At 42.4% G+C, this 15690-nt stretch overlaps 1 protein-coding gene and 1 long non-coding RNA gene across 2 annotated transcripts in view; one reads left to right on the forward strand and one right to left on the reverse strand.

The window, feature by feature from the left end:
* PKD1L1 (polycystin 1 like 1, transient receptor potential channel interacting) overlaps positions 1-15690 on the forward strand; it is a 181230-nt gene that overhangs the window by 12396 nt on the left and 153144 nt on the right. The window contains exons 5-7 of the mRNA XM_063667326.1: positions 3777-3897; positions 4490-4707; positions 6292-6614. Coding sequence (XP_063523396.1) covers positions 3777-3897; positions 4490-4707; positions 6292-6614 — 662 coding nt within the window. The remainder of the gene's footprint in view (positions 1-3776; positions 3898-4489; positions 4708-6291; positions 6615-15690) is intronic.
* Positions 1576-3443, reverse strand: LOC134739843 (uncharacterized). The gene is made up of 2 exons (XR_010126885.1): positions 3069-3443; positions 1576-2342 (listed from the first exon to the last, which is right to left on the reverse strand). It is a non-coding gene; the product is annotated as an uncharacterized LOC134739843 (long non-coding RNA).

Below are 15690 nucleotides of genomic sequence, written 5' to 3' on the forward strand. Positions count from 1 at the left end.
GTCCAACCTGTGACCATGGACACACATGATTCAGCCCCTAGGTGGAAATTTAGGAAAAGAAGAATCCGTGACAGCCACCTGTGAGGGCAGCCCACGATGCACACCTGACTGTGTTCCCCACCATTGCAGTCTCCGAGTCTTTGCTGACAGCAGTATTGGGGAGAATTGGACCCCCCAGATGGTTTGTGACCCAGACACTTGGATGCGTGGGCCCAGGGCTGTTGTTTTTCAGACTCCATTTTGCTAACAATAAGCCTACCTTTTATGGCCTGATTTGTCTGTCTGTCTGTCCCCCGGAAATCTGATCGCTGAGGCCCTGTGTAGCATCCATTTCAGGGTAGAGCATCTCTGTGTGAAATTCTTACTTCTTTTGGATTCTACTGGGTAGATTGCCACATCCCCTGGAGCCCCAGTTAAGAAAACTCATTCTTTGCAGCTTGAGCAGAACGATTTTCTCCAATGCTAGGGTCAACCAATGAAGAATTTTGCAGTTTATTTTTGAGAAATTATTTCCAGCGCACCAGCATGGCACATGTATACATATGTAACTTACCTGCACATTGTGCACATGTACCATAAAACCTAAAGTATAATAATAATAATAATAAAAGAAAAAGAAAAAAAAAAATTTATCTGAAAAATAAAATTAAATGTTGGTATAAAAGAAAAAAAAAAAAAAAAAAAGAGAAATTATTTCAAGACTTAGCTAAGGTGTAAGTAACTGTTCAATTAGAGAGAAATATTCAAGTGGAATCAGCACTCCCTGGGTGCCGCCACAGGAATGTCATTCTTGTCTCTCTGCTGAGGCCTGGCAATGCAGGCAGGGCCTGTGAATACACACAGGACACAAGAGCAGGATGGGGTCTCCCTGTGTGGGAGCTCGTTGACTCCACCTCCCACCTCCTGCTTAGCTGCCGCGGTCTGTCTTGGGCACTCACTGGTTACAAATCCGAAGTGCTTGGGTGAGCAAACCTCTGGCCTGTGTGCTTGGTTAGAAGGAAAGGGTCTTCCTTCCTAGCAACAGAAGACCTTCTTAGCTGTGAGCAGACTGAAGCCTGGTGGGGGTACTCTTATGTCTGTCTCCAGAGGCCTGAGCGCAATCCCCCCACCCCCAAGCCAGTCCCTGTTCCGAGGCTCTTTACTTTTGTGATTGAATCACAATCAATAAAAGCCTGACACTGTGGAAAGACACAACCATGCATGGACCTTAATCTGGATAGACACGGGTGCCCTTTTCTTTTTTCCCAGGACTCAGCTAAGACATGCAGGTTTGTTGTTGTTGTTGTTTTCCTAAAGAAAATCACTACATTAAGAACTAAAGGGATATAAAAGGAAAAATAGGAAGGAAGTGACTAGGATGATGAATGGACTAAAAATATGTCACATTGGGAACAGCTGAAGTGACTTCAGATGTCCCTCTGGGAAGACAGAAGATCCAGGTTGACATGCCATTGGAAGTACCTGGAAGTGGGCTTCATCTGACAGAGTGGACAGCATGTGAGCCCCTGCACCACAAGCCCCAGAGCCGAAGTGTCATGAGTAGTGCAAGGTTAGAGATAACTGGGTCCACTCATGTTTGTGTCTTTCCACAGTGTCAGGTTTTATTGATTGTGATTCAATCACAAAAGCCATGAGCTACATGGAGCACCTAAGGAGGCAATTCTCTGTAGTATTTCCCATTACTTTGCAGCCAGAGCTGCGGGCACACAGGCTGATGCCACTCCATAAGTCAGTCAGTATTGCAAACCATACATAATAGTATACTTAACCTATAAATGTTGTAAGCTAAACATTCCATGGCAAACAAAGTAACATTTAACATCAAGAAGAAAAAGTGATAGGAGAAAGGGTTAATGAACCAGTCCAGGGGGAGCCAAGAAGACAAAAGGAGACCCAGTCTGGACCGAAGTGTTCATCAGTCTTACAAGAAAATCTTGAAGGTAGCAGAGCTTCTGGCGGCAGATGCCAAGCTCTCATCACGAGTGACTGCAATAAAGTGGCGGTTAAGACGGCCATTTGGAGCTATTCAGGCCTAATCTTGTATGGTCACAGGGCCCTCTGGTGAGAACCGGCAGTGGAAGGGTGTGCTTTATTTTTTTATTTGTTTATTAAACAAAACATCTTCTCCTTGTTGGCAGAGTGCTCTATGAAAAGAAATGGAGGCTTTTTCTAAGATGGAGTTAGTTATGTCATGGGTACACCATACATGAAAGCTGATCATGGTGAAGAGAGGGTTGGGGACAAACGGGGCGGCCCAGGCAGTGGCATGGTGGTCACTGTGAGCGTCCAATGGCCAGGACGTTGCGTTGGATTTGAGGTGAAGTGCAGTCCACATTGGTGACCTAAAGAAAGAAACCGAGGCAAAATTAATAAACAGGGAGTTTATTTGGGCCAAGGTCGAGCACTGCAGGATGGGAAACACTGGGAAGTGCTTTGGAAAACAAATGAGAGGCTCAAGTTTTAAAGAAAAAATGACGACTCAGGAAGGGGGCAATTATAGAAGTTGTTCCTCAGGAATTCTCGTTGGTTTACAGAAATAACATTGGTCAGTGATTGGCTATACATTGTTGAACTGTAAGGTGAATGGCATTTTTTGGCTACTTGGCGTCGGTCAGTTTATAGCCCACATAGCAAGTGACTTCAAGAGGTCATTATTTAGCTCAAGTGGAGTGAGACACGACTACTGTCATATTTTAATGCATCTCTGGGCCTGATCATTTAAAGGGACTCGCATTCCTCAGATAAAATGTTTCTTTTTCTTTCTCATCATCTAATAGTTTACTCTGCACCAGGGCAGGTCTATTCTCTGAGCTCCATGCTGACAGACACGGACAGTGAGCCTCAGCTGAGGCACTAGAATGATGACTCTTGTGTAGGTGGGGACTGAGCTCCAGAGCCTCTGACCCAGGGCCTGTGTCCCGCAACGTGCCTACACCACCTCTTCTGCAGATCAGAGCAAGCCCAGAGCCAGGCAGCTGCAGGCATCGGAAATACTCGTCGTGGATTTTTCTCATGCAGGATTATAATGCTGTCCTAGCCTTGCCACAGCCTGAGACAGAGACACTCACCTCATTGGAGCCATGTCGGGGGGAGAGAGGCTGAGAGTAACGCTGGTCTTGCCAGAGGTGGGGCCTGGAGCCGCCGCCGAGAAAGGAACCTGCTGTGCCTCACCCCCTCCTGCAGGGCTCGCTGGGGCTCATCAGCAGGGTGAGGTGGTGATAACAGCTGAAAACAGGGTCCTATGACAGGGGACACGAAGATGACCGGCTAACTGACCCTCGTCCCTGCTGGCCAGAGGCATGGTCCTTGAGTCCCATTCCCAAGCCCTGCCTCCCTGCCAGGTTTGACTGCACTCGGAATAAGCAAGTAGTTACCACCAGGCCTTCCGCGGTGCCCCCCTCAGTCACTGCACCACAGTATGTTCCAGCCAAGTCCATGCCCCACGGGGCAGACAGAGCATGTTTTGTACGTGACTCGCCCCTTTGGGTGAACTGTCTGAAGCAGTGGGCGTGGATTTTAGTCAATGGTTTAATAAGCTCTACTCTACCTAAGACTTCTCCCTCAAGTGCCTGCAGCAGCCCCGCTGGTTTGGCTTCTAACCACATCATATCCCCATGGTCAGCCTGGGTCTGACTCCCAGGAATGGGCCTGTGATCACAGCAAGGGAATTTCCAGCAAAGCCTCGTGAAGGGCATGATTCATAATCAAATATGCCAGGTACGTGACTGAAACATGACCGGATTTCCTTTTCTTTCTGCACTTTCCTTCCCATACAGAATTCCCTACAAACCTATCATTATAATCGCAAGGGCCTGGAGCAGTGGTGGCCCCAGGTTCCATCACAGGCGGCTGTGTGCTACTGGGACCGCAGACAGCACATTCTCTGGTCTTCTCCTGGTTGGTATCTAACCCCTGCAATTGAATTTCATAAGAAAGCTGCTGGTGAGCATCTGATGCATACAGGGGAGACTCACCCATATGTAGGCAGCCTCAGAGTTTGTCAGTGAACCATATTTTGCCTTTCTAAGTCATTTGGACACTGCTCAGGCAGTTTGAAGGCATCACTAAAATTTGTCACCACAGTAAGGGAAAATAGACTTTACATTTTTGCTGTCTGTAAGAGTGCCATCTCTCAGCTGACAACCTTATAGAGTTATAGATGACCTTATGCAATTGCTAATTTTCTATTGGCTTAGCTGAGGGGGTAACATGAACTTCTAATACTAAGCAACCCTGAAATTCCTGATCAAACATGATCAAACATGCCTCAAGACGCTGTCTTGGCTAGTATGCTGGAAAGTGTGAATCCTACCACTCACGACATAGCGCCAATGCACGGGGCCAATTTGTGGTCACCCACCCAAATAGCAGAGACCTCAGCAGCAGTGGTGCTCTTTGTTAAACTGGCTTTTTGAGCATGGGGGACATCATACTACTGATGCCAGACGAGGCCATTCAATAAACCCTGAACTGTTCTTAAACTTTTAAGCTCCAGGGCACCACTTCTGCAGCAGCTCCCTGCAGCCTGAAGATGGAGGCTTCCTGCTGTGTCCTGAGACTGCTGTGCTGTGCGGAGGATGTGGCCACGGGGCTGCTTCCTGGGACTGTCACCATGGAGACCCCCACCAAGGCGGCCAGACCCACTCAGACCAGCTCCCAGCGAGTGCCCCTGTGGCCGATTTCACATTTTCCCACTTCTCCCAAAAGGTAAGGTGAAGGAGGTGTGGAGGTCAGCACCACTTCTCCATCCCCAGTCTGGAACCATCCATGCCCAATCAGGTGATTTTAGTATCTTCGTTGTTTGCTTTAATTATAGTTGCAGTTGAGTCCAGTGACTTTCAAGTTACGATGCTGTAGACGTAATTGGCCACTATTTGCCATCAGGAACCCATGTCACTTGGTTGCCTTTATGTTTCCCATCAATCACATACTGAGACTGAAACTTTGTCTGACTGTGTATATTTTGTTGTTGTTGTTTGTTTGTTTGTTTGACAAAGTCTCACTTTGTCACCCAAGCTGGAGTGCAGTGGCTTGATCTCGGCTCACTGCAACCTCTGCCTCCTGGGTTCAAGCGATTCTCCTGCCTCAGCCTCCTGAGTAGGTGAGACTATAGGCGTGCACCATCACACCAGGCTAATTTTTGTATTTTTAGTAGAGATAGGGTTTTGCCATGTTGGCCAGACTGGTCTTGGTCTCTTGACCTCGTGATCCACCTGCCTCGGCCTCCCAGAGTGCTGGGATTACAGGCCTGAGCCACTGCGCCCGGCCGACTGTGTGTATTTTATTTTATTTTATTTTTTTGAGAGTCTTGCTCTGTCACCCAGGCTGGAGTGCAGTGGCGCGATCTTGGGTCACTGCAAGCTCTGCCTCCCGGGTTTATGCCATTCTCTTGCCTCAGCCTCCCGAGTAGCAAGGACTACAGGCGCCCACCACCATGCCCAGCTAATTTTTTGGATTTTTAGTAGAGATGGGGTTTCACCATGTTAGCCAGGATGGTCTCGATCTCCTGACCCCGTGATCCGTCCACCTATGTGCATTTTTAACGGGACATGCACAGCACACTGGGAGAGGAAAAAAAAAAACAACATGGGAGCATGAGAATTGGCCATTAAGATACTTAAGCCATTTCTACCTCCACGATCTTCCTTTTCCTGCTTTCTTTAATCTTTCGTTTATGCCACGTAATGGTACCGACACCATGTGCTTTACTCAAGACCAGCTTTTAACACATAAATGATGATCATGAAAGTCCTGTGTGATTGGAAGCTGAGACTTGAGTATCCTAGACTATTCCCAACTCCCCAACCAATTTGCAGCACAAGGAGCTAGGGAGAAATGTAGAAAGGGTGGCACCCACCCTCACGGGGAGCTTTTCGCAAAAACACAGGAAGTAGTGACTTGTGGGAGATACCATCTTTCATGTCCATTAAATAAGTGATGAGAGAAACTCTGCCTTTTACTATTACTAATGTAGCTACAGCAGTGACTCCCAAATGTTTGCTGACCTCAGATTCACCTGGGGGCTTGCTGGCACCACCCCAGTTTCTGACCCAGTGGGTCTGGGGTGGGTCAAGAATTTGCATGTCTCACAAGTGCCCAGGTGATGCTGATGCTGCTGGCCCTGGGACCCCACTCTGAGAACCAGTGGAAGTGAAGCCTTTCATCAGGTTTCTCAGACTTGGCTTCTAGCTGGCTGGACCCAGGCCAGGCTGCTTGGCTTCTGCCCTCCCACCCCACCTGGTGATGTGGTCCACTATCATGAAATCTGAAGCCTGTCCCTCTCTCCCACAGCTCCCACAGCCTTCCGCCTGGCACTCCTCGCACCCCCAGCTTCATGGCATCACAGTCTGGTTCTGAGATCGTCTATCCCCCTACTCAGCATCCTCCTGTGGCCACCCTAGCTCGAAATTCTGATAACTCCATGAACCCTGTTCTTGATTGCTCCCTGGAAATGGAAGCTCGGGCACCTCCAAATCTGGGATTCCGTGTTCATATGGCTTCTGGAGAGGCTCTGTGTCTGATGATGGATTTCGGGGACAGTTCTGGGGTTGAAATGAGGCTACACAACATGTCTGAGGCAATGGCGGTGACTGCCTACCACCAGTACTCAAAAGGTAAGGTGCACGATGTCCTTATCAGGAGCCTGGGAAGGAGATCCTGAGCTAGGGGACCCAAGAGGCAGTGTTGGGAAAAGAAAAGAAACTGCATTCCGTTTCTCTGGACTCAGCCAACCTTCCTGGCTCCAAGAATAGTAGCTCAGTGGTGCACTGCGGACGTAGGTGGGTTTGTGCACTGTTTTGCTGTTTTGCACTGTGACCAACTCTACATACTTCATTGCATTTAATCTTTCCACCTGCTTTGTGAGGTAGATGTGGTGAGGCTGGGGATTTGCCCTGAGGTCCCAAAGCTAATGTACTGGCACTTCATCCTACACAGAAGCAGAATTCTAAAAATAATAACTATTGAAAAATTACTTAAATTGTCCTTCAAGTTCATGCACACACGTATACACACACACAATGTTCTGTATGAATTCGTTTGCACTAAAATTTTCAATATTTTGTAGTCTCAACAAAAGTAAGAAAAAATTCTTTACATTCCAGTGTTGGACCCATTCTACTCAGACAACTACTAAACCCCTAGAGATGATGATTGGGGGTGGAGGGTGAGTGGAGAGTTCTGATACTTTTCCACTTACGGACAGGATTTAATTTTTTCTTTTTTTTTTTCTTTCGTTCTTTCTTCCTTTTTTTTGAGACAAAGTCTTGTTCTGTTGCCCAGGCTGGAGTGCAGTGGTGTAATCTCGGCTCACTGCAACCTCCACCTCCCAGGTTCAAGGGATCCTCCCGCCTCAGCTTCCCAAGTAGCTGGGATTACAGGTGTGCACCACCATGCCCAGCCTATTTTTTGTGTTTTTAGTAGACGTGGGGTTTCACTATGTTGGCCTAGCTGGTCTCAAACTCCTGACCTCAAGTGATCTGCCTGCCTGGGCCTCCCAAAGTGCTGGGATTACAGGTGTGAGCCACTGCACCTTCCCACCGCCCCCCGCCCCGGCCTTTTGTTTTTAAAGTTACTTTTTGAACATGTACATTCTCATGGTGTAAACTCCCACATTCTAGAAAGATACATAGTAAAAAGTCCTTTTCTATTGACACCCAGTCAACTACTGCCTTCTACTTATTATATCTTTTATGTGTACAAACAAGTATAAGTGTTGTTTCCCCTCCTTTTCACAAATGGAAGTATACCACGCACAGTATCCCACTCCTTGCCCACTTAAATGCATATCCATATCTAGACGGGCTTCCCTGTCTACACAGAAAGAGCTTCCCTGGCTTTTGGTGTGGTTGCTGAGTAGTCCATTAATTTAATGGACCAAATCTACTCAGCTCTTTCTTTTTATTGGTGAACATTGAAATTGTTTCTGATCTTTCAGTATTGCAGACAACATTGCAGTGAATAATTACATGTGTATGTCATTTAATGGAAAGCCAAGATTGTTGCCTCAAATGCTATGTGCATCTGTAATTGACAGTTAATGCTAAATTGCTTTTAATTAGGACTCCTGTCCTATTTACATTCCTGTGAACAATATAGAGATCAATATGATAGGTAAAAACAGTATCTCTCTGAAGTTTTAAAATTTGCGTTTTATTAGGTTCATCCTTGTCAACTGCCAGTATATGACCATATTCAACCAAGCAGAGCACTTTCACATTTCCATCTAATATGGGGTTTCAATGAGCTCTTTTGTTATTAAGAAAATTTGTTGGCTGGGTGCGGTGGCTCACGCCTGTAATCCTAGCACTTTGGGAGGCCGAGGTGGGCGGATCATGAGGTCAAGGGTTCGAGACCAGCCTGACCAACGTAGTGAAACCCCATCTCTACTAAAAATACAAAAATTAGCTGGGAGTGGTGGCACGCCCTACTTAGGAGGCTGGGGCAGGAGAATCACTTGAACCCGGGAGGTGGAGGTTGCAGTGAGCTGAGATCGCACCACTGCATTCCAGCCTGGGCGACAGGACAAGACTCCGTCTCAAAAAAAAAAGAAAATTTGTCTTTTTAGTACTTTTTTTTTCAATTTGTCATTTGTGTTTTGGTTTTACTTATAGTTTTTTTTTTCTTTTCATGTAGGAATTTTTAACTTTTATTAAGTATACTTTATCAACCTTTTTTTATGGTTTCTGAGTTTTATGTCATAGTTAGAAATTCTTTCCTTACTCTAAGTTTATGGAACAATTCTCTCATGGTTTCTCCTAGAGTTTCTATTATTCTGTTTTCTCATTTAAATATTGAATGCATTTGAATATATATCCTGGCATAAAGCCTGCATTATAGATTCCATTTGACTGTTTTCTGAATGGCCACCCATTTGGCTCAGCATCATTTGCTGGAAGATTCCATTGCCACACTGATGGGGCGTGCTCCCTCTACCTATGCTGGCTTCCTCTCTGCCCTCAGGCAGTTTGCTGGCATCCCTTGTCACTCATCTTCTCTAGCATGGCCACCCATTTGGCTCAGCATCATATGCTGGAATTCGGTTGCCACACTGATGGAGTGTGCTGCCTCTACCAATGCTGGTTTCCTCTCTGCCCTCAGGTGATTTGCTGGCTTCCCTTGTCACTCATCTTCTCTAGCGTTATTCTTGCCATTTTTGCTTGTTCCTTTTTCCACATGAACTTTAGACTCACACTGACTAGTATAAAAATATCTTATTGATATTTTTATTTAAATCATGTGTTGATGAAAAGAATAAAACCAAGTAAAATTTTTGAATGGATTTATTCTGAGCCAAATATGAGTGACCATGGCCTGAGGCACAGCTCCAAGAGGTCCTAAGAACTTGTGCCCAAGGTGGTCATGCTACAGCTTGGTTTTATACATTTTAGGGAGACGTAAGACATCAATCAATACATCTAAAAGGTACATTGGTTCTGCATGGAAAGGTGGGACAACTCGAAGTTGGGGGTGGGGGGAGGCTTCCACGTCATAGGTAGATACAAAGATTTTCTGATTGGCAAGTGGTTGAAAGAGTTAAGTTATTACCTAAAGACCTGGAATCAATAGAAAGGAGTGTCTGGGTGAAAATAAGTGGTGGTGAAGACCAAAGTTTTTATCATGCAGACAAAGCCTCCAGGTAGCAGCCTTCAGAGAGAATAGATTGTAAATGTTTCTTATCAGCCTTTAAAACGTGCCACACTCAGTTAATTCTGTCCTAGATCAGGAAAAGATCTGGAAAGGGAAGGGAATTCTCTACAGAACATAAATTTTTCCCTGAACTCCTGGCCTCAAGTGATCCTACAGCCTCAGCCTCCCAAAGTGTTGGGATTATAGGCATTAACCACTGCACCTGGCCTGAACATTTCTTTATATGGAATTTACATGTTGCTTGTATGATATTTTATTTTTTGCACTATTGTATTATAAAAGGGATATTTTTTCCCATTTTGTCCCCAAACTGGTTGTCACTGGTATATAGAAAAGCTGCTGCTATTTGCTGTGGATTTTGCGTCTCCTCTCTTCATAGGACAATTTCAAAATGTCAAATATATTTTGGGGTAAAATACTTTGATTTCTTTCAGGGCCTGCTGTCTGTCATGTTGGTATCTTATTGCTACAAAAAGTCTGTTTTGTCATTCTTAAGGCCTCTGTTTAAATGTTAATGCTTGTCGGTTGTGCCTGAATTCCAAAGGGAGGAGGGTATTGTGGGGCATGTCTGACCCTCCCTTCCCATTATGGCCTGACCTCCTTTTTCAGGTTAACTTTGGAATGCCCTTGGCCAAAAGGAGGGGTCCATTCAGTAGGTTGGAGGGCTTAGAATTTTATTTTTCGTTTACAAATGTTTAATATATAAATTAATTTATGTAGAGTCTTTATATTTAAGAGTTTCCCCCTGCATGAACTGCCCTGTTCCTGTCCATTTTTCCATGCATCTTTCTTTAAAAGTATTTTAAACATTTCTGTTTTTTCTTTTCTTTTCTGTTTTAATAGAGACAGGAGTCTCACTATATTGACCAGGCTGGTCTCAAACTCCTGGCCTCAAGTGTTCCTACAGCCTCAGCCTCCCAAAGTGTTGGGATTATAGGCATGAACCACTGCGCCTGGCCTGAACATTTCTTTATGTAGAATTTACCTGTTTCTTGCATGATACTTTATTTTTTGCACTATTGTATTATAAAAGGGATATTTTTTCCCATTTTTTTTCCATTTTGTCCCCAAACTAGTTGTCATTGGTATATAGAAAAGCTGCTGCTATTTGCTGTTGATTTTAGATCCTCTTCTCTTTCACTGAATTCTCATGTTGTTTATAGTTATCTTGAAGTGTATTCTTTAGTGTTTTTCAGCTATGTAAACATATTAATTATGAATGGTGATTATCAACCTCTCATTTCCAATTTGACCCCTCCAGTTTCTTTCTCTTGTTTAATTACAATGGCTGATACTGCCAGAACCGTGTTAAATGAGATAGATGATGATGGGCATGTCAGTCTCAAGATCCTTCCAGTGTTTTTGAACTGCTTTTGCAGAATTATAAGTAATAAGAGTGATCTAGCATGACTGACTCCATCTTGCTTCTAACTTCACAGACTAAATATTTTTCTTGCTTACTGTAATGCAGAGACCAAGATAACTATGAGAAGGATTAGGTTTATCATTAAACTTGGAGGCAGAGGAAACTGGCACCCTCCTTGTCTGAAGATTAAAGCCACATTCATAAGGCAAGGTTAAAATTATGATAGGGGTTTGGACTTTGCTAATGAGTAGGCATTAAACCATAACCTGCCATTGCTTAGTTTGTGTTTCTATAGGTTGTCTATTGCCCCAGAGTCATGTAACTGAGGTTTGCAAAATGTGTAACTTTCCCAACTACTCCTATAAATAACATCACTATTGTGAAACCTAAAGATCTGATTTTGAGATTTTTTTAGATTTAACATTTCAGTAGACCAAGAGACACCATCTAGTTCTAAGACTACCCCCTCACATCCTGCCAAGGAACTAACTCAGCTGCACAAAGACAGTTTGAGATGCTCCTGTGATTTCATCCCAATTGTTCAGCCAATCATTTGTTCCAGTTTCCCAGAACCCTGCTGGGAAAGTACTTTTTAAAAAGTACTTTTACAAAACCCCAGACTCCAAATTCTGGGGGAGACAGGTTTGAGAACTTTCTCCCTGTTCTCCTTGCTCAGTAGGCCTGTGATTATTACATTCTTTGCTGCAACACCTGCTGGTCTCATTAGTCTTTTTTCAGGGCAGTGGGAAAAAAGAACCCATCAGGCTGTGACATTGTTCCATTAAACTTGATACTAGATTTTTGACAGATATAATTTATCATGTAAAGGAAGTTTTCATTTTTTCCTCTCTTAATGAAGACTTAGAAAAAATAAGAGTTGTTGATTTTGTTAAATTCTCTCCAGCATCTGTGAAGCTGATTTTATAACTTTTTTCTTTGCTTCTTTAGAACTCCAAATCTCATGTATTACATTAGCCAATATCTTATTGACTCATTCTTGAATTCCTAGGGGTGAAAAACACTTGATTTTGGTGAATTACTTTTTGATTATGCTATTGCATTCAGTTTTCTAACACATTATTCATGGTTCTTCCTCATAAATGGCGTTGGCTTCTAGTCATTGATTTTATTTGTTTATTTATTTATTTTATTATTATTATTTTTTTTTTGCCAGAGTAGGCACAGATTTATTGAAGACAATTCACAGAATGGGAGCAGGCTTGAGCAAGTGGCTGCTCAAGAGCCCCCTCAATTAGCGTTTTTTTTTTTAAATTTATTTCCATAGGTTATTGGGGAACGGGTGGTGTTTGGTTACATGAGTAAGTTCTTCAGTGGTGATCTCTGATATTTTGGTGCAACCATCACCTGAGCCATATACACTGCACCCTATTACTAGTCTTTTATCTCTCACCCACCTCCCACCCTTTCCCCCTGAGCCCCCAAAGTCCATTGTGTCATTCTTATGCCTTAGCATCCTCATAGCTTAGCTCTCACTTATGAGTGAGAATATACGATGTTTGGTTTTCCATTCCTAAGTTACTTCACTTTGAATAATAATCTCCAATCTCATCCAGGTCACTGTGAATGCCATTAATTCATTCTTCTTATAGCTGAGTAGTATCACAGTTTCTTTATCCACTCATTGATTGATGGGTATTTGGGTTGGTTCCATGTTTTTACAATTGCAAATTGTGCTGCTATAAACATGCATGTACAAGTATCTTTTTCGTATAATGACTTATTTTCCAATGGGTCAATATCCAGTAGTGAGATTGCTGGTTCAAATGGTAGTTCTACTTTTAGTTCTTTAAGGAATCTCCACACTGTTTTCCATAGTGGTTTACATTTCCACCAGCAGTATAGAAGTGTTCCCTGTTCACTGCATCCACACCAACATCTACTGTTTTTTGATTTTTTGATTATAGCCATTGTTGCAGGAGTAAAGTGGTATCGCATTGCGGTTTTGATTTGCATTTCCCTGATCATTAGTGATGTTGAGCATTTTTCATATGTTTGCTGGCCATTTGTATATCTTTTTTTTTTTTTTGAGAATTGTCTATTCATGTCCTTAGCCCACTTTTTGATGGGATTGTTGATTTGTTTGAATTCATTGTAGATTCTGGATATTAGTCGTTTGTCAGATGCATAGATTGTGAAGATTTTTTCCCACTCTGTGGGTTGTCTGTTTACCCTGCTGAATGTTTCTTTTGCCATGCAAAATCTCTAGTTTAATTAACTCCCAACTATTTATCTTTGTTGTTATTGCATTTGCTTTTGGGTTCTTGGTCATGAAATCCTTATGTAAGCCAATGTCTAGAAGGGTTTTTCCAATGTTATCTTCTAGAATTTTTACAGTTTCAGGTCTTAGATTTAAGTCCTTAATCCATCTTGAGTTGATTTTTGTATAAGGTGAGAGATGAGGATCCAGTTTCAGTCTCCTACATGTGGTTAGCAAATTATCCCAGCACCATTTGTTGGAAAGATTGTCCTTTCCCCACTTTATGTTTTTGTTTGCTTTGCTGCGGATCAGTTGGCTGTAAGTGTTTGGGTTTATTTCTGGGATCTCTATTCTGTTCCATTGGTCTATGTGCTTATTTTTATACCAGTCCCATGCTGTTTTGGTGACTATGGCTTCATAATATAGTTTGAAGTCAGGTAATGTGGTGCCTCCAGATTTTTTCTTTTTGCTTAGTCTTGCTTTGGATGTGCAGCATCTTTTTTGGTTCCATATGAATTTTAGAATTGTTTTTTCTAATTCTGTGAAGAATGATGGTGGTATTCTGAAGGGGATTCCATTGAATTTGTAGATTGCTTTTGGCAGTATGGTCATTTTCACGGTATTGATTCTACTCATCCATGAGCATGGGATGTGTTTCCATTTGTTTGTGACATCCATGTTTTTTTTCAGCACTCTTTTGTAGTTTTCCTTGTAAAGGTCTTTCACCTCCTTGGTTAGGTATTCCTAAGTGGTTTTTTTTGTTTGTTTTGTTTTTTTGCAGCTGTTTTAAAAGGGGTTGAGTTCTTGATTTGATTCTTAGCTTGGTCTCTGTTGATGTATAGAAGACCTACTGATTTGTGTACATTAGTTTTGTATCCAGAAACTTAGCTGAATTCTTTTATCAATTCTAGGAGCTTTTTGGATGAGTCTTTAGGGTTTTCTAGATATATGATCATATCATCAGAAAACAGTGACAGTTTGAATTCCTCTTTACTGATTTGGATGCCCTTTATTCCTTTCTCTTGATTGCTCTGGCTAGGACTTCCAGTACTATGTTGAAGAGGAGTGGTGAGAGTGGGCATCCTTGTCTTGTTCGAGTTCTCAGAGGGAATGCTTTCAACTTTTTCCCATTCAGTATTATGTTGGCTGTGGGTCTGTCATAGCTGGCTTTTATTATATTGAGGTATGTCCCTTGTATGCCAATTTTGCTCAGAGTTTTAATCATAAAGAGATGCTGGATTTTGTTGAATGCTTCTTCTGCATCTATTGAGATGATCATGTGATTTTTGTTTTTAATTCTGTTTATGTGGTGTATCATATTTATTGACTTGAGTATGTTAAACCATACCTGCATCCCTCCTATGAAACCCACTTGATTTTGGTGGATTATCTTTTTGATATGTTGGATTTGGTTAGCTAGTGTTTTAAGGATTCCAGCATCTATGTTCATTAGGGATATTGGTCTGTAGTTTTCTTTTTTGGTTATGTCCTCTCCTGGTTTTGGTATTAGGGTGATACTGGCTTCATAAAATGATTTAGGGAGGGTTTCCTCTTTCTCTATCTTGTGGAATAGTGTCAATAGGATTGGTACCAATTCTTTAAATGTCTGGTAGAATTCTCCTGTGAATTCGTCTGGATCTGGACTTTTTTTGTTGGTAATTTTTAAATTAATATTTCAGTCTCACTGCTTATTATTGGTCTGTTCATGGTATCTAATTCTTTCCTAATTTAAGCTAGGAGGGTTATATCTTTCCAGGAATTCATCCATCTCTTCTAGGTTTTCTAGTTTATGTGTGTAAAGGTGTTCATTAAGTAGCCTTGAATGATCTTTGGTATTTCTGTGGTGTCAGTTGTATTATCTCCTGTTTTGTTTCTTGTTGAGCTTATTTGGATTTTCTGTCTTCTTTTTTTGGTTAATCTTGCTAATGGTCCATCAGTTGTATTTATTTGTTGAAAGAACCAGCTTTTTGTTTTATTTATCTTTTGTATTTTTTGTTTGTTTCAATTTCATTTAGTTCTGCTCTGATCTTGGTTATTTCCTTTCTTCTGCTGCGTTTGTGTTTGGTTTGTTCTTGTTTCTCTAGTTCCTTGAGGTGCGACCTTAGATTGTCTGTTTGTGCTCTTTCAGACTTTTTGATGTAGGCGTTTAGGGCTATGAAATTTCCACTTAGCACCACCTTTGCTGTGTCCCAGAGGTTTTGATACGTTGTGTCACTATTGTGGTTCAGTTTGAAGAATTTTTAAATTTCCATCTTGATTTCATTTTTGACCCAGTGATCACTCAGGAGCAGGTTATTTAATTTCTACATATTTGCATGGTTTTGAAGGTTCCTTTTGGAGTTGATTTCCAGTTTTATTCCACTGTGGTCTGAGAGAGTGCTTGATACAATTTCAATTTTCTTAAATTTATTGAGGCTTGTTTTGTGGCCTATCTTATGGTCTATCTTGGAGAAAGTTC

The sequence above is a fragment of the Pongo pygmaeus genome, chromosome 6 (genome assembly GCF_028885625.2).
Source record: "Pongo pygmaeus isolate AG05252 chromosome 6, NHGRI_mPonPyg2-v2.0_pri, whole genome shotgun sequence".
Lineage (NCBI taxonomy): Eukaryota > Metazoa > Chordata > Mammalia > Primates > Hominidae > Pongo > Pongo pygmaeus.